Raw genomic sequence first — 19,908 nt, 5'->3', positions numbered from 1 at the left:
CAAATTCTGTGATTTTAGCTGTTTTTATGCTTTTTTTCAAAAAAATACAGATCCAAAACACAAAACCCAGAACCCAAAACACGGAAGGGTGGTTTTGGCAAAACCAATCCAGATCCAAAACACGAAGAAAGATCCAGATCCAAAACCAAAACACAAAACACGAAAAGTGGCCGGTGCACACCCCTAGTTGAAATACATTCTTATATTTTTGTTCCACTGTAAATACTAGTTGTGTCAGTCGGAATCGGTATGAAATACCAATTCCCGGCAGCGGCAGCCCGATAGATGGACAGATCCCGGCAGCCTGACAGCGCTGGAAATCCCGATCGTCCTCAGGTAAGTATACACTAACCTAACCCCCCCTAACCCTCCTTAGGGGTGCCTAACCCTAACCTCCCCCCCAAGTGCCTAACCCTAATCTCCCCTGTAAGTGCCTAACCCTAACCCCTCCCTTCCCCGCTGCCTAAACCTAAGTCACCCAGGGGGTGCCTAACCCCAAGTCCCCCCCGAGGGTGCCTAACCCTCCCTCCCCCTAGCCTAACCCTCCCGGGGGGTGCCTTACCCTAAGTCCCCCCCGGGTGCCCTAAACCTAACCCTCCCCCCCTGCGGCTGTCCGCTCGCGGCGCCCGGCATCCCTTCGATCGGGATGCCGGGCGCCTGTCACCCAGCTTCAGGAAAATGACAGGTATCTAGATATAGACGCCTGTCATTTAACCCACGCCAGGATAAAGCAGTCGGGAAGCCGGCTGTCAGGATCACGTCAGCCGGTTTCCCGATTACATCCCGTGTCAGTCATACGTAAAAATAATTAGTAGTCATCGGTTAATGTGCCTAATTTCATTTAACAGATGCATATGGGACAGTATATCTCTGTAACCATTGTTTGAACCACAAACTTTTGTTTTAGTTTTCTTTTATTGTGACCCATCTGCACTATAGCTACTGCCAGTATGCTCTGGTGTGATTGGATTATATTAATTTTTCAATGTGAAGTGTTGTACAAAAGGTTTATTTTGTTTTTCCTATAATGAATACAATCATGACAACTTAATGAAAATATTATTCACATACAATGCATATATATGACAGTAACTTGTTAGTTACTTAACTCCACCCTTCAATCCCTAAAAGAGCAGTGTTCGCAAAAGTCCCCTGACACACTTGGTGCTCCATTTATACCACTTTCACATCGCAAATGCCGGGTCGCACCCGGGATTTGTACACGTATCCATCCCGTGTGCGACCCAGTTGAGACCCCTTTCAGACTGGCGGCCCAACTCGGCAATAGTGCCGGGTCGATGACATCACCGCCAGCACTCACTGCTGAGCCGGCGCTCGGAGAAGAGATCATCTCCAAGTGCCGGCTCTTCCTATGCAGTGAATGGGACCCGGGTTGCCTCGACCCGGGATTACCCGTTCACACTGCACCGCGAGCTGGGTTGAACCTGTGTTCAACCCTGCTCGTTACCCTTTCACACTGCACAGTAACCCAGGTTGCTGCGTGTTCATGTGCAATAAACAAGGTTATTTGCTGGCAGTGTGAAAGCGGTATGTATAACATAATCCCTTTAGTGCATGGAGTATTTAACAAACAGCAGTAAATTTAGCTTACCGCCATTTCTCACTGTATTGCTAACGCCATGAATTACCATCCCCATTGTGAAGCCTTCCAGGCTTTGAGGAGCCCCACCAGGCTAAAGTAGACCTTGTCGACATGTCATCCAAGTAGACATGATGACATTTTCATGTCAACCGGATGAGCTTCCAGTTCTGTTGCAAATGTGTAAACTGACAAGGCCAGGTCATGCTTGCACAGATACATTAAGGCTATTCTTACCCATACTTGCCTACTTTTGAAAAAGCATTTCAGGGAGATTGTGAAAGCAGCACCTATGAGCGCATTACAGTGGGCGTGTACTGATAAATCTGAGAGGCGTGTCCTAAACCTGACTTACATCCAAATGTAAACCAGCCCAAAAGCAGTTAGTAAGATCTGTTTGTTGATGAAAACACGCTAATACTTTTCAGAAATTCATAGGGATCATTGGCCCTCATTCAGAGCCGTTCGCTATTTGTGGTCGCTCGTTTAAAAACAAGGGGTGGCTATTCAAATGATCCGTACGCACATTGCAGTCTGTTCACACCTCTAAGTCTGAACGAGCGAGCAAAACATACGCTCGTTTATTTGTTAAAAACGCCCCCTGGCCGCTCGCATCCTACGTCATGTCCGCTATTTATTAGATTAATCGAGTACATCGACCAGCGTATGAACTGCTCGCTATTCTTGTGGTTGGTGTTTGCTACCACAAATTTGCGAGCAGTTCTGGCTATAAAATAACCCAGTGACGTGGTCACTGACGCTGCTGTTTTAAATATACACACCCATAAAACGCCCGTTTTGACCTTTAAGCACGCCTGCGTTCGGATCTCCACTCCCCATTTTCAAGCACCTTCCCCTGTTACCACCCACATACGCCTCATTCTGTCACTCAAAATAGCAGGCACTCGCTATATTGCGTACCAACGATTTTCGGCCGCACTGACTGGTTCGCGCATGCGTACTAAAAACCGTACGCATGCGCAGATGTGCAAACATCGCTCGGAACGAGCGTACTGCCGCTAACGAGCGGCTCTGAATGAGGGCCATTGTGCCTTATAATAACCAATGCAAGGAAATGACACCAATGATCCCATTTGAATGTATATATCTCTGTTTTTTTATATAACAGCTTCATAATGGGTGTAAGGATGAAATGAGGGAGATTGCTAGACTCTTCAGGGAGACTGCTACTATTTCAGGGAGTCTCCCTGACAATGAGGGAGAGTTAGCAAGTATGTTCTTACCTCTGCATTGCCGGGCACTCTGGCGATATGTAATTCATGAATTGTAGTGATAAAATGATTAGCAGTGCTAGAAAATCTGACTCCATGTGTGACCAACACCGAAATAGGCAGACTCACCCTAAAAATTGTAGCAATGTATTTACATGTAAGTGACTGTTTTATTTTGTTGTTGTTGTTCTTTTGGGGGAAATAAATAGTGAAACCTTTGAACAAGAATAGGGAGAGAAACAAATGATATTTTTTTATTGTGAATGTTGATTTGTGTTGGTTCCTGTCTGTGGTAAGAAAATACACACACTAAGAATACATATACAATATGAATACAGTGACAACAGTGGCAAACAGGATGGCTGCACACATATAGTTATTGACAATACATGCTAAATTATTTCTGTAAAATATAGCCCTGAGTAGATTTTCTTTTCTGCGAACACAAGTGCTCTGAGTTTGTGCTATGTTTCTGTTATTTTATAAACATTCTTCAGATTGCTCTATCAAATAATATTTTCTGTGCAGTTTCTGAAGTGACTAATGTCTATGATACTAGGCCTGTATGTGGCAAAGTCTTGACTTAAAAGTCAACTTCATTGAAGTCATCTGAATATCCGGATGACTGTAGTGTCCCGTAATCCTCCAGATCTGCAGATATAACAAGAAAGTATTGCTATTAGTTACACAATAGCTTTTGATGGTAAAATAGAAACATATGTATGTATTTAGTAATATTACGCCAGAATTGTTCTTCAGTTGTTCTACCAATAGAAAGTGCTCATGTGCATAGGAAATTAAATTTTTTGTTTAAAATAAAATACGTTATACATCATGTTGCATAGTTATTCTGTGTTTGTAGTATTTATGAATGTTATTGTTATTTTCTACTTGGATTATTACATGCCCCCCCCCCATTCGGGTATTTGGTCTGAACAACAACTGAACCTCTTGACCATGTCAGTATGCTGCTATGCATTGAATTGCAGTCACATAATTAGCTGATTTTAGAACTTAGATATTTACTGTTTCCATTTCCATCTTACGGTTTCCATTTCGCCACTCCAATAACACAATAATCCTTCACTTCTCTGGGATCTAATGGGTTAACTGCAAACCCAGAAAAGTGTGCCACAGCTATGAGGGAATCCAAGTACTTGGGGTACATAATAGAACAGGGTTGAGTACAACCACAGCTGGAAAAAATGGAACAGTAAATAACTGACCATGACCCTAGTCCAAATCGCAGTTCCAAACATTCTTGGGTCTAGCAGGGTATTACAAGCGATTCATAAAACACGTTGCTACTAGAGCTGATCCCATTGTGGAATTGCTGAGGCTTGTCCAGGTCGGTTGTTTTTGATGGATTCTGCAGAGGTTACCTGGATAGACATCCCTCTGCTCAACCTGGGGCTCCAAGCACCCAACTTCATTCAAAAGTTTTTCCAGTGTGGGTTTGGGGGCAGTTCTTACACAGGCAAAGGTAGAAACACAGGTGCTTTACTTAAGTTGGAATTTACTTCCGAGCAAGCAAAAAGAAGCAATGGCTGAGAAAGAGTGCCTCACTATAAAATGGGCCACTGAGGCTCTATGGTATGGATTACTGGGCAGGGAGTTCTCCTAGGAAACGAACCATGCTCTTTTGCGTTCGATGCATATGAATCGGGAGGTAAATGACAAGGTGACACTTTGGTTCCTGGCATCACAACCTTTCCGATTCACAGTGAAACAAAAAAAGGGTGATACCCTGTCCACAAAGTGTGCATCACCTTATTTGTTTTCACCAGTGGAAGGGATATGTAACAAAGTAAAGGACTTACAATATAAGATTATTGCATCTCTGCTAGCAGGCCATATTGTGGGGCTGGCTGTGTCTCTAGCAGGCAAACAACCAGAGCACCTGGTCTAATCAACCTCATGTAGGAAACAAGAAAGCTGTTAGGAAAACAGGGGTTTGATTCTAGTTAGAGTTGGGGTGGAGCTTAGGGCTATGTAGGCTTTCTGTTTCTTGTGGATGGGGCAACTGTTGGTAAACTAGTTGGCCGGTGACTAGTGAAGTGCACTATGTCTGGCCAGCGCAAAGGTTGCAAGAAAGTGTGTTTTTATTTAACAACAATTTTGGTAATTCATAGAAAAAAAATTATATATATATATATATATATTTATATATATAAGAAATTCAGGTACTCGGCACTAAACTTAACAAGGTATCAACTTATGTCGGTGCCCTCCTCCACTAGGTAAAACGATCAATATCAGGCAGCACAGACAAAAAAAATAGAAAAAATTACACAGAGACCCCACGGTCTAAATCAAGTCATCGTTTCAATTCAAATACATCGTCCTGATGAAAATTCTGTATTTGAATTGAAACGTTGACTTGACTTAGACAGTGGGGTCTCTGGGCCTGATTCAGAGCTGCTCGCTCTGAATCAGGGCCGGGCTTTCTTTTTTTGGATCAGTCTCTTGGCCGCTCGCATAGCTGTGGGTGACCCACAGCTATTGCGAGCGGCCATGATGATGGTCGCGATGGTCAAGACCATCGCAACCATCGGGCTTGCAACGAGACCCTTGTGGTAGGGTCTCGTGGCCGCAAGCCCCAGAGAGATTTCGGCTCTAACAGAGCCGGAATATCTCCACTGACATCACTCGTGATGTCAGTGGGGCTGCCCTCAAACGGCAGGCGTTCTCATGGGAACGCCCTCATTTGGGCAGCCACGCCCCTGGCCCACCCACCAAAGGGGGCGAGCTGTCACTCAATATCGACAGCTCGCCCCCTTTGGTGCGAGACCTGGAGCGACGAATTGCCCATCGCTAGCTGAGTCTCGCGCATGCGCACGACGGAGCCGGCTTCGTCGTGCACATGCGCTGTGGGCCACCATTGACCCGTTTGCGAGCGCTCAGCGCTTGAGACCGGGTCTGAATCAAGCCGTCTGTATCATTTTCTCTATTTTTTTGTCTGAGTGTAGCCTGATATTGATTTTATATATATATATATATATATATATATATATATATATAGAGCAATAAACAGGTTACCTTTACAAGGTCCATTCTGAAATGTGATATCATCAATTGCAACATCACTTCTTATTGAAACACCACGTATACCTTCAAACACAATCTGAAAAAGAGAACAAGGCCTTTTAAAAGGACACATAAGTGTCTATTTATGCTATTATGTATGTACCTGTATTAATAATTCTCAAGATGGAGACAGCTGATTAAATAAATAGTGCAAGTCATGATAATAGAATTCGGAAGGGTAATACCTTGTTCCAAAGGCAGCGCTTGTATTGGGTTACTAGGAGAACAGAGGTTGTTGTCAGTTATTTAATCTAGGGGTGGGTAAAAAAATGGTAGATCCCTTTGTCCCTGAGCTGCCTCATCTCTCTTCATATGGTGAAAAACAAAACTATTCATGCCCATATGCTAAATCAGACTCATCTCAAGATGCATCTAGCTGTGCACCAGTAGCATGGGCACCAGGTATATGTCAGGCACACCTCATATATATTTATATAATAATTCGACCCGCTCATGAGTGCAAAGATTTTTTTTTTTAACATTTGTTTTCATAGCAACAAAGCATGCACTATTAGGTTTGGTTTAATTATTAGGCACCCCAAATGATATGGCTACTGATGGGTATATATGCTTCACTTCACATTTACGTGAGCACTCCCTTATTGTACTAGATTTTAAAAAGACTAGTAAAGTACGGAATCATTTATGTGAATCTCTAACAGAGTAGGAACAGTGGCACTAAAAATGCATTTTTCAGAAATGTGTAAAGTTACTAAAAGTAATAGGATATAACGCTTAATGAGTGATGTTATGCAGGTGCGTTCTGGGCCAGGCAGCAGGGGAGCATATGTCCTCTGGGTCAGACCCCATTTGAATGCTTTTGGGCCTGTATCCAACTGGCCCAATATTGACACTGAGGAAATTGGTGAATTGGTGAAGAAACGCATCAGTGATTTAGTTTTAATATTCCATATCCACTCTGCACTTTGGATTCACTATCTTACAGAACTAAGTAGTCTTTATCAATATTTGGATGCAATATTGATTTCATTGGTAACAGTTGTGCACCAACCGAAAACACTACAGCATGCTAAAGCCCGTCATCTAGATCACATATCTAAAATTTCCAAATGTACATGAAAACATAATAAGATCTGAACTGACCTTCCCTCATCCTACAGAGTAGTTGTAATATTGGACTTTAAAGTACAAATATACACCCATCAGCCATACTATTAAAACCACGTGTCTCATACTGTGTAGGTACCCTTCGTGCTACCAAAACAGCTCTGACTTGTCAAGGCATGGACTTCACAAGATCTCTGAAGCTGTCCTGTGGTATCTGGTACCAAGACCTTAGCAGCAGGTCCTTTAAGATCTTCTAAGTTGTGAGGTGGGGCCTCCATGGCTCAGACTTGATTTTTCAGCACAACCTACAAATGCTTGACCTGGGATCCATTTGTGGGGCTGACAAGGATGCGATGCGTGCTCCTGTGGGTTGTTGGTCGTGGTCACTGATCTCTTCTACATGTAGAAATATCAGCGATGATGCCACACATCATTCTGTGTGTATGCGCAGTGAACAATGTGATGACCAACACAGATGCACGCACGGATCAGGAACATACAGTACGTGATGCATGCATCTGTGTGTAAAAAAATAATGACACAGATGCACGGACGGATCAGTGAGATCCATCTGTGCTTCTGTGTTTAAAAAAAATGAAAGCCTGTGTAAAATGTAAAAAATAAATGGCGGGGCACCGGTCTTTGGAGACCCAGTACTGGTTGTGCTAAAAACAGGACAAACGATGTAGGGGTCCCCTGTATTAAGCACAACCAGCACCAGGCTATTCAGAACCAGCCCTGGTTGCCAAAATACAGTGGACAAACATCGTAGGGGTCCCCTGTATTTAGCGCAACCAGCACCGTACTATTTATAGTGAGGGGGTAATGCCACAGCCAAGGGAACCCTTTTCTCCGGGTCCCCCGGCCAAAGCATTACCCCTAACTGCTAGTCAGCCCAGGCTGGGGATCCCTGGAGAGATGGGGACGCCCCAATAAAGGGGACACCTATCCAGGGCACCCCAGGCCTAGGCAGACAGTCCGGGGCTATCCCCGGCACCCCTGGAGCGGTGGGTGCCAGGTTGATTTTAAGTTACCTTTGCGGTTCTCACCATTGAAGTCAATGATGGGAACCGATCATTGGCTGAGAAACGGAAGGCTCACCTCTATCAGCCAATGAGTGCTCAGCACCGGGATTTCTATAGTGAAATCCTGCTGCTGAGCCATCATTTGGGTAGTACTGCCCTTAGAGGCAGGGCCAGATTAACAATGGGGCAGATGGAGCTACAGCTCCAGGCCTCCAAATAAAAATAGACCCATCAACATGACAGAATCATTACCAGCTGCCTAACTGGCCATAAATTTTAAGTATTTGAATAGTTTTTCTAGTCCCCCGTCCCCCCCAAAAAAACAAAATTATGCAATTTTTCTACTTCTATGTAGTTAGGGAGACATTGTGGTCATTGGTCCTGATTCAGCTTTGGAAATAGAAACAGATTTAGCGCTTAACTGATCATCTTGGTAAAACCATGCTGCACTGCAGGTGGGGCAGATTAAAAATGTGCAGAGAGATTTAGATGTGGGAGGGAGGTGTCCAAACTGACATTTAAAGTGCAGTATAATAATAAAGCTGTGCAGTATAATAATAAAGCTGTGCACTATTTGTGAGCTACATACAAAAGCAGCCAGTATTTACACTAAATGCAAAAAAAGGTATGAATGTATGTATTTACACCCCTTGTATTGCAAAAAAACCAAATTATGCAATTTTTCTATTTCTATGTAGTTAGGGAGACATTGTGGCATTTATATCCCTTGTATTGCAACATGGTTTATTCAGGTACACAGATAAGTGCTAATTCTCACTCTATTCCCAAAGTTGAATCAGGCCCATAGTTTAGGTGGTGTATACACCAAGTTGACTCTAACCACAGCCACACAGCACCGTTCACAGCTCTTCCCCTTCTCAGTATAGGCCCTTGAACATTTTCAGCTCCAGGCCCATGTGGGCCTTAATCCGGCCCTGCTTAGAGGACAGTACTAAAGTCCGGTTTGTTGTTTTGCTAAGCCCTATGGATGCCTACTTTGGAACGAAGAGGACGTGATCCATGCATAAGAGAAGATGCGAAATGGCTTCAGGGATACTTAGGTGAGTATGTGAGATAGTGAGTGTGCATGTAAGTTTTAATAAACTTTTACTTTCACAGTGTGTGTGTTGTGTGGTTTTTTAAATATTTATTTTGCAGTGGAACTACAGGTACCAGCGGACCCATAATGTCCCGAATGCTGTTAGTTGTGGTATTCCAAGTACCAGCATGCAGGGGAGGCTTGATGAGACCTGTAGTTCCACTGCAAAAGACAATATTTTTAACTCTTTCAAGTGCACCACACTTTACATAATCAACCCAGCACCCACCGATCCAGGTGTCCCGGGGATAGGCCCCGGGCTATTACCCCAGGCTTGGAGTAGCGGTCAGGGGTAATGTTTTGGCTGGGGAACCCAGTGAAAAGCTTCCCCTGGCTGTGAAAAAGTTTGGTGTTGGTTATGGAATTAGAGGGGACCCCTACACTTTTTATTCCCTGTATTTCAAGAACCGGATCAGAGCCCAGTGTTGGGTGCCCTAAATACAGGGGACCCCTAAGTTAATTGTCCACTGTATTTTGGCAACCAGGGCTGGTTCTGAATAGCCTGGTGCTGGTTGTGCTTAATACAGGGGACACCTACGTAATTTTTCCCCTGTATGTAGCACAACCAGTACTGGGTCTCCAAAGCCCTGTTCTGGTTGTTCTTTTTTGGGGGGCCACACTGTTTTTTTTTTAAATTTTACACAGGTTTTCATTTTGTTTTTAACACAGAAGCACAGACTGATCTCCCTGATCTGTGCATGCATCTGTCTGCTATCGCAGACGATCTAATGAATATGCAAATCACTAGATTGTGCACTGGAGCTACAGCTTCTGCTGCACATCGTGCACTGGAGCTGCCGGGGAGAGTTTAAGGTAGATCGTTAATGAGATTGGATCGTTAACAACATCGTATTGTGTGTAGGCACCTTAATAACTCTGAATTCGTTGTCATGTTCCTCAAACCATTCCTGACCAATATTTGCAGTGTGACAGGGTGCATTATCCTGCTAAAGGGGCCACTGTCATCAGGGAATACCGTTGCCATGAAGAGGTGTACTTGTTCTACAACAATGTTTAAGTAGAGGGTACGTGTCAAAGTAACTCCACTATTTTCAATGTTTGATACATCAATCCCTAACCATCAGCTGCCATGGGGGATACTTTTTTACTCATCAACAGTGCACTACTGGACTCTAAGACTTCGGGGTTTGTCCTAACTGTGGTTCTCCTGACTCCTTTACATTTTGAAGGTGTGTCATAAATGCATACTTCTGATCATTTATTTAATTAGTATTATTTATATAGCGCACACAGCACTTTACAGAGAATATTTGTCCATTCACATCAATCCATACCCCAGTGGAGCTCACAATCTGTGAGGTCTATGTACTAAGCCATGGAGAGAGTTAAAGTGGATGGAGATAAAGTATCAACCAATCAGTTCCTGTCACTTTACAGGCTGTGTTTGAAAAATGACAGTTAGGAGCTGATTGGTTTATCTTTATCTCTCTCTAAGGCTTAGTAAATAGCCCCCTATATAATCTACTACATACACACACACACTAGGGGTCATTTTTTTTGTCAGTAGCCAATTAGCCTACCAGTATATTTTTGGAGTGTGGGAGGAAACCGGAGTACCCGGTGGAAACCCATGCAAAGCACAGGGAGAATATACAAACTCCACACATGATGTTTCTTACTCTGTGGAGTTGATGATATTGGGCATCCCTGACCCTACACTGAATGTGACTAAAGGTTTATAGGAAACTTCCATTGGTTGTCCTTTGTTTCTGTTTCAGAGGACTGGGTGGAGGTCTCTTTACACACGGATAACTTTGTTAGGCAGCTCTTTGACATCTGGTAAAGTTTTATTAATTCTTTACCTCTCACGATTAGCCCAAAATGTATACATGTTTGCATGATACCGCTTGGCACAAATTGAGAATTGTTTCAGAGGACTCGCCCCCACCCCGGAGTCTGAGAGTTTCCCATGCCGGGGAATCTGGCATCTGGTTCTTCATTATGAGCCACTATATTATTTACTGTTGCTGCAAACATTCTGCTATATTTGATTCATTTAATTCTTATTGCGGAATTTTCTGATAAGCATATGGTCATTTTATTTTTGTGTTCCAATAAAAAAAAAAAAATAGTACATGGGAATGCAAAATTACTCCCTCCATTACCGATGGATGCCACAAGCTAATTTAAGACAAAAATGTAGCAGTATTTTAATAAAATAATTTAAAAATTACATAAATAACTCCTTTTAACACTGAGGTTTTTTTATCCCTGCGCTGAGTGGGGATTTTTTGTTTTTGTTTTGTACTGGTCAGATTACAACATCAATATCAGTAATTTGTTTATGCAGTTCCCAGAAAAAAATAATTCCTTTTTTTTTTTACAGAATATTTTGAAGTCTCAGAAAATAGCCTAAACTTATTTATACCTGCTCGTATACTTTCCTTTGTAGATCTTCAGTGAAAATGGTTGTGTTTTTTGTGAGATGATAAATTTGATCAAGTTATAGTAGCTGGTGATGACTAGATGATCGATAAATATGTAAATCCACAGATTAAAAAGATTGTACTCTGTAATGTTCTCCAGATGTTTGTGCAACTTACCTGATGTTGCTTGCTGCTCTCATATTCTATCTGTGCTCTCAACCAGCTAATGCTCTGTTCACCTCTCCTAGTCCATAGAACAGTTTGATGACGTCTACCACCTTCTTCTCTCAAATATACATTAAGCAATCCAATACCAGCTCCATACATATGGTAAAAAAAAGTTAAGCACTGCTTTCCATGAATGGCTCGAAGTTGCCTGGAGATAAGTAATGCTTTTTGCCCAAAAACCATGTTGGTGGCTTCAATGTACATGTAGTATCCTTAAAGGAAACAAATAACAAAAATCACTTTGATCATTTGGAAATGCTGTGCTACACTGCACGTGACACTTTGGGGTCAATTTACTAAAGTGAGAGTTTTTAGAAGGGGAGATGTTGCCTATAGTAACCAATCAGTTTCTAGCTATCATCTTCTAGAAGGTGCTAGTTAAATGATAAGTAGCATCTGATTGGTTGCTATGGGCAACATCTTCACTTCTAAAAACTCTCACTTTAGTAAATTTACCCCCTAGTTTCTTCTTTGCAAGAGTGAATTACAAATGTTGAACAATTCATTTCAAGGCACAAAATAAAAGAATATGCTGCAAAGAAAACTTTTAAATAGGAACCATAGTATTTTAGTTGTAGAAACCATAGTATACCATTTTATTTTCATATCTTTGATATCTTAGTGTATTGGTTATGCTCTGTGTATGTCCACAATACACTACTATTGAGTAGGTTGTGTAAATCCTGATTCTGGAATAAACTCCACAATTTTCCGTACTACAGAGATTAGCCCATACTGTAAGTGCTTTTACTGGGTTGGATATGAAATCCCAACTGTTGGGATGCCACAGGTCAGAATACCAGCAGGTACCCATAGGGAAGACAGGTGTTTTTCTAACCCCTACCCTAACCCTCCCTCCTCGGTGCCTAACCCTAAAGTCCCCCCCATGTGTCTAAACCTAACCTCCCCTCCCCGCACCCTAAACCTAACACCCCCTCCCCAATGCCTACCCTAACCTCCCCCCCATGTGCCTAAACCTAACCTCCCCGCACCCTAAACCTAACAACCCCTCCCGGTGCCTAAACCTAACCTCCCCCCTAGTGCCTAAACCTAATCGCCCCCTCCCCGCACCCTAATCATAAAACTCCCTACCCGGTGCCTAACCCTCCCCCTAATCCCTAACCCTGCTAACTATAACGTCCCCTCTAACACCTCGATACTTACCTTCGGGATGCCGGCGGTCGGGATACTGGTGCCGGGATCCCGACCTGTTGGGATTTCGGCGCCGATATTCAGACCGTCGGCATCCCACACGCCGGAATGCCGACTACATCCCCTTTTACTTTACCATCCAACGTGAATTTTTTAGAGATTCACAGCTTGTGCACCAATGATAGCACCTGCAGTGACTTGAAGGCCACACATCACAAGTGCAGTTTTCAAGTTGGTGACTGCTTGTATCAGAGACCCCCCAATCCCCATGTTTTCAATATAATAAACTCTACCCCTGTATATTTGGTTAAAGTTTAATGTCTAAATGACAAGTGCCTTTTTTAAATATCTTAATTACAGCAATCCCAAGACTAAAATCAGTTGGGAGCAAGCAAAAAAAAACAAGTCACTTTGTATCTGGAACAAACTAAGTTGCAATGCAAGGGGTGCAAATTTATTTGAAGAGGCAAGTGAATGAAGGTGTTATTTAACAATTTTCTAAAAAATTACTTTTTTTTAATGGGTGAAGGTGTTCTGACCCAGGGATCATAGTAACAATGTAATTTTAAATGTTGGTCGTCTATTTACTGGTATAGTATATTTTGTGGATGAAAGTGCTATGTCCAATTCATGTAAAATGTCAAATTTATCTTAAACTGTTAATATCTCAGTTTCTTCTAAACGTAACATAACACCTTCATCCACTCACCTCTTCATTTATTATATTTGCATGCATGGTAAATAGTGTCTGCTTCTGCATGTAGCACATAAATGCTGGGCAGCTTTATTTTTACACTGCAACTTAGATCTGATCTTGGACACCCCCCTCCCAAATGTAAATCGCACATTTTATATCTGCCGCACGTGCAGTGCAGCATGGTTCTACCATGGTGCACAGTTACTTGATTTTTTTGATTGCTCCCACCTCAGTATTAGGCCCCTTGTCTTTTTATAAACAGTCCAAAAGTGGGAGGATATTGAAAGTTGTGTTTCAACACCTCCAGAGGAGCCATGACTATAGATGCTTAAGAGTAAATTGTAGACTATCAGTGTGTTGTGAATACCCTGGCTGTTATTACCTGCATTCATATTTATGTATGCTTTGTACTTATACAGAGCATATTTTATAATATAAAACAAAGGTGTTTTTGCATCTTTATAGTAGTCTTTGCCTATGTAATTCTGAACCCACGGTCATACCGGGTACCCTCAGCCAGTGCCTGACTGAGACATGAAGGGCCCACCAGGGGTATGCAGTGGTAGGGGCCTATGCTTTAGGGGTTCAGCCAGCCTCCAGAGGGGGTGGGGCCAGTCACTACAGAGGCTTGACTTGTTTATAAATATATATATATATATATAGTAAATTCTGATGCATGATAATGTACCAGATTGTTAACATCAATGCACTGTAGTCTATATAATGTACCATACGTATAATATTTGAGCAGATGATGGTGATTTTGTCTATATATACCACATTAATGCAGTATACACGTGATAGGGACCCTGGTACTGACCGGCCACTGCATAAAATGCAATGAGAGCTGCACTAGGTCTTGCACAGGCGAAATACTATACATGCCTCTGTAGAAAAAAATGCAACTATATTACCATTGGGATAATTTCATTATAGGTTAGTGAATATACAATCACTGGCAGGAACTGTGGCCCTGATTCAGAGCCGGACGCTCTGACAGAGCGCTCGCTCTGAACCAGGGCGTCTTTTTTTTTTATGGAGCGGCCTCTTGGCCACTCGCATTGCTGTGGGTTGCCACCCACAGCTAATGCGAGTGGCCAGGATGATGGTCGCGATGGTCAAGACCATTGCGACCATCGGGCTTGCGACGAGATCCTTGTGGTAGGGTCTCGTGGCCGCAAGACCCAGAGAGCTTTCGGCTCAAACAGAGCCGAAAGCTCTCCCACTGACATCACTTGTGATGTCAGTGGGGCCGCCCCCAAATGGTAGGCGTTCTCATGGGAATGCCTCCGTCTGGGCAGCCACCCCCCTGGCCCGCCCACCAAAGGGGGCGTGCTGTCACTCAACATCGACAGCACGCCCCCTTTGGTGCGAGTCCCGGAGCGACGGATTGCCCGTCGCTATCCGGGTCTCGAGCATGCGCATGACGGAGCCGGCTCCGTCGTGTGCATGCACTCTGGGCCACCATCAACCCGGTTGCGAGCGCTCAGCGCTTGCGACCGGGACTGAAACAGGCCCTGTATTCATTATGCTGAAGCCCATAATGTATTCATTATGCTAAAGCCCACAGACAAAAAGAGGAGGAGACAGGGGTGTCTAGTGACTGTTTTCTTTGATAGGCAGGAGGGCAAGACTTTCTATAGAAGTGAACCAAGCACCCATGTTCATCCATGGTCCTGCTCCACCAGGTAACTCTCACTCTAATACAGTAACAATGTATAATTCAAATGCACTGTCTGGAACCAGATTCCTAGAGGAGCGGGTTTCCCTGCACCCCTGTGGGCCAGTCCGACCCTGCGCCTCAGCTAGCACATAAGGCCAGGGGTGCTGAGGGGGGGAGCGGGTACAATTGCCCAGCCAGGCTCTTGGCAGCCCTGCATAAGGCTGCTTAGAAAGATCAGCTAGGGTGAGTGGGCAAGTACTTGATATGGAGAAACACAGTGTTCACATCGAACAGTGACAATACTGCCTAGGTCTGGCCTGTGAGCAGGAAAGTGCTGGTACTACAAACACAGAAGATACAATCTTTATTCTGTTATGGTATGGACTAGCACGGCAAAATAGATTTACAATGGACAAACTGACAAGGTTAATCTACATTAGCAAGAATGTTAATCATTGTCATATATCAGCTGTAAATGCGCTTTGAATACTCTAGTTATATTGCAAAAGTCAGTTTTCCTATTCTAACCTTTAACATTATTTACTCACTAATTTAAATGAACAGTAAATTGTAACAGTGCTGATGTGTATTACATTAAAATGTTTTTTAAAATGATGACTTAGTTGCTATCATGTGACTAAACTGCTAGTGTATTAATACAGCAGAACTCACCTACCCCAGAAGTGTGATCTCCCATTGGTCCTGTATAAGATGTAGGAGTTGTGCCACGTTTCCTGTGCCAAATTCCTCTTCTTTGGTGCTCTTGTTGAAATCCACAATCATCTTTTTCAAAAGTACATTTGCCAGGCAACGGAGGCATCCTATCTGCAATCAGCCAAAATAAATAAATCCCATGGTTATTGCTCATATGGTACCATTGTTGGAAGTTAAAATTGGAAATTAACAGATCACACTCAATATCTGAGAAATAGAGAATAACATATAGAATATATTTGAAATGACAGATGTTTAAACAAATTTCACATCTTTATGTAATTTATGGTTAGTTACAGTGTCGGACTGGGACATGAAGGGCCCACCGGGGGAATGAAGTGGTAGGTGCCCATGCTTAAAAGGTGTGGTCATTCACCGGGAGGGTGTGGCCAGCCACCACAGACGCTAATCAAAAGTCAAATCTTAGTGTAGTTTCTATAGAAGGAAACCAAGCCCCCATGCTGATCAGTGGTCCTGCTTTACCAGGTAACCGACAGTCTAATAGAGTAACAATGTACAACTGAGGTCTGGAACCTGACACCTAGATGAGAGGGTGGGCCCTCAGGTAGTGGGGCCCACCAGGGATTTCCCCTGTACCCCTGTGGGCCAGTCCAACCCTGGTTAGTTACATATACTCAGCTTTCTATTACTGGAAAGTGAAGCTATGGATAAAATAAATAAGGTACACTTTTTAAACAAAATTGACTATAAGCACAGTTAGAGTAAGTGCCTAACGAACTATTAACTCCTCCCATAGCTATATGTTTATATGTACATATATTATGCAGCTGTCTGTATATATAATATATCCTTTTTAAATGTGTGTCCTGTCTAAGACAATAAACACCTTCTGGAGCTTGTCTGATACTGTTCAATTATATTTAAAGTACAATTGGATTAAAAACTGAAAATTGAAAAATTCATAATTTATCCTATTATTACTATGTTTAAAATGGGAAGGTGATCTAGAGGTCTCTCAGATGGAAAATGGTTGTATGTCTTTGATCATGATTGAGAGGCTATTCTATTTGCCAGCTTAGCAAAGTTTAGTAGAGCAGCTGGAACTAGCTGCCCCATGTGCAGAAAGATGATAGGTACATTCTGGCATTTGCGAATGCCTGTTAATAATTTTTTTTATATTTCACTGTTGGATTTGTAAGTGTTTGATATATAAGACTGTGAGTTCTATACATACTCAAGATCCAACAGTATCAATATTTACAACTGCATTGTACAGACTCCTAGATAAATAATCTAGGCAATAGTTTCTTAACCTATATCACAGGCAGCTAGAGCAGGAGTGCTGCATCAATGACGTTTCAGAAGTTAGATCTAAATAGCTGGAAGCTATAGGTAAAAAACAGAGCCAAAATCCATGTCCATGGCAGAGGTTTTGTACACAGGTAAACAGGCTGGGTTACAAAAGATAGTGAAAGGTTAAGCAGAGCCATAGTCAGCATTGTAGCTGGGAGAATCCGTGCAGGAAGTGTAGTCAAACAGAGGCAAGGTCACAGTCCAGAAAATCCCCAAAGGAAACAGGAACAAGAGCCGCTAGATTAAGGGTTAGACAACAATAATCAGACAAAAGGAATCCTGACTTCCTGTTTTATATACTGTACCTACAAACTGCAGGGGATTGGCTGTGGCCAGGAAGTGGGTGTATGGTAAACACATTCTGAATAATCAGGTATCACTAAGCAGGAACCTAGGGTAACAAGAGCTGCTGTGACTCATGCGATAATAACACAGATCCACAGTACAAAAAGCCCCAAGATCAAGTCCTGCAGTATGCATCAGTGTTTTTTGTGATACTACATATTCTTCACAGGTGCATTCTAGGCACCAGCGGGTTTGAACTCTGGTGGAGAAATAAGAACTGCTGAGTGTAGATGAAAATGAATCAACTTTCTTAAAAACAGCAGTACAAAAAGCAGTAACAAAGAATGATTGGACTCGTTGAAGTGTGTTACCCATGCCAATTCTTCTCCTTTAAAATAAGTAACAAATCATGAAATTACATTAGGTCCACATCAAAGTAAAGAGGTGTAGATTTTGGGTATTTTGAAGCTGGAGGAGTATGTCACACATTGGGGTCCAAGTCCCCATTACCAACGCTGTCAATTTACTATCATCTGTGTCCTCACTGCCCACTTGGGGCATCCCTGAGACTTGTGGTCACTCATTTGTAACAAGCAGTTCCTGCCGTTCTACATCATGAGTGCCGCCATCTTTGACAGTATCACATGATCTGCTCTGTCAAACCAGCCTCCAGTACCCTTGCTCCTGGTTGTGTTTTCATCCTGCATCTGTTCCAGTGATCAGTCTCCAGTATTGTTTACATAATTCTGTGCTTGTTCCAGTTACCAGGCTCCAGTATTTGCTACCTAAGAATTCAGCCTCAGTGTGTTCCTGTACACCTGTTCCAGTAATTGCTTCACAGCATTCAGCTTCAGTGCTATCCAGAAAAGTTGTACCAACTTTGCTTATCAACATTCTGTTCAGTGCTATCCAGCAATCCTGCCCTAGTATTGCTTCTATTGCAACATCACCTGCAGCCTACTTGTATTGTGCATAGCACTCAGTTCAATATCACCTGCAGCCTGCTTCTGCTGTACTACAGTTTCACTCCAGCATTTCTCACAGAGTTTCTCCACTCTGCTACCGGCACTCACATCATTATACATAGACTGTTCCAGTGTACTCTATCGCTATCTCAGGGTATCCAGTTATCCATATCTGTCCTGTATCCAGTTGTCCCAAATACCTACTAGTAGCACTGGTTCGCATGAGGAGAAGCATTATCAAGGCCTAAAGCTTCATCTACTGTCCTACAAGTGCAGCTAGCCCCAAGGGTACCGATCCAAATCTACAAAACCACAATGTTGTTGTGACACAGTAGTCTCAGAGAGCTTTTGTAGCAGGTTAGTTTGAGTTATCGCAAGGGCATCGGACTGGGCAGTCATCTCAAAGGCATCGGACTGGGCAGTCATCTAAAATGCACTAGATTGGAAAGTTGTCTCAAAGGCACCAGACAAGGAAGTCTTAAGAGCACTGGACTGGGAAATCATCATAAGGGTACCATACTGGGAAGTTGTCTCAAGGGCAACATACTGGGAAGTTCTCTGAAGGTCATCTGATTGGGAAGTCATCTCTAGAGCACCAAACTGGGCAGTCAACTCAAGGGAACTGGACTGGGCAAACATCTCAAGGGAACTGGACTGGGCAGTCATCTCAAGGGAACTGGACAAGGCAGTCATCTCAAGGGAACTGGACAAGGCAGTCATCTCAAGGGAACTGGACAAGGCAGTCATCTCAAGGTCACAAAACTGGGTAGTAATTTCTTTGGATATCTAAGGCAAAGAGACTGAAACAGGACCCTGAGTGTGTGAAGCAGAGACTAAACTCTAATTACTGGATGCAGTAATTAGATTCTCAGGACTAGGTGCAGACTCTCAATATAAACCTGAACTCATCGTGGATTGAGCCGAAGATCCAAAAACCTCTTTGAGGTACATACCAGAGGAAATTACAGGGTAACTTTTCATGGGAGCCAAACAGGCTGCACAAGGTTCAACTGGACAACTTGGTTTGGCTGTGTACAAAGCTGTATGACGTGTTCAGCACTGACACAATAGAAAGTTCCAGGATTAAGCACAACTATGTTCTTCCTGTGAGCGAGAACCACATGGGCCGCCACTAATTTTAGTCAGCTATTGTAATTGGTGCTAGAGTTGCAGGGATGACTGGTGTCTGAGGCCCTATAATGACTAGAATCAGAGCTGCCAATTCAATTGGTTCCTGGAAGGAATGAGTCTCTATGAGCACAACACTGAGAAAGAAATGTGAAGAGTAATTTAAATAAATCTGGAAACAGGAATAAAACTTACACTTATGCTTACTGATAGAAAACAGATGAATCATCTCTCAATCTGAATAGATTGTAGCACCGTAATAAT

General features: G+C 42.9%; 1 protein-coding gene across 4 annotated transcripts in view; it reads right to left on the bottom strand.

Annotated features, from left to right (window-relative positions):
• Positions 1–3,087: 3,087 nt before the first annotated feature.
• MAMDC2 (MAM domain containing 2) overlaps positions 3,088–19,908 on the bottom strand; it is a 131,434-nt gene continuing 114,613 nt past the window's right edge. For 2 of the 4 annotated variants that reach the window (XM_088475717.1, XM_088475716.1), the window contains 4 exons: positions 15,911–16,063; positions 11,676–11,938; positions 5,872–5,956; positions 3,088–3,483 (listed from right to left, as the gene is read on the bottom strand). In XM_088475717.1, coding sequence (XP_088331843.1) covers positions 3,416–3,483; positions 5,872–5,956; positions 11,676–11,938; positions 15,911–16,063 — 569 coding nt within the window. In that variant the 3' untranslated portion in view covers positions 3,088–3,415. Of the gene's footprint in view, positions 3,484–5,871; positions 5,957–11,675; positions 11,939–15,910; positions 16,064–19,908 lie in introns of those variants that run through there. The other 2 variants (XM_088475718.1, XM_088475719.1) reach the window with 2 other exon arrangements.

Source organism: Taudactylus pleione, unplaced genomic scaffold, assembly GCF_031769625.1.
Source record: "Taudactylus pleione unplaced genomic scaffold, aTauple2 ptg000177l, whole genome shotgun sequence".
NCBI classification, from domain to species: Eukaryota; Metazoa; Chordata; class Amphibia; order Anura; family Myobatrachidae; genus Taudactylus; species Taudactylus pleione.
The sequence above is the reverse complement of the archived record's forward strand: the minus strand, read 5'-3'. Positions and strand labels throughout refer to the sequence as shown.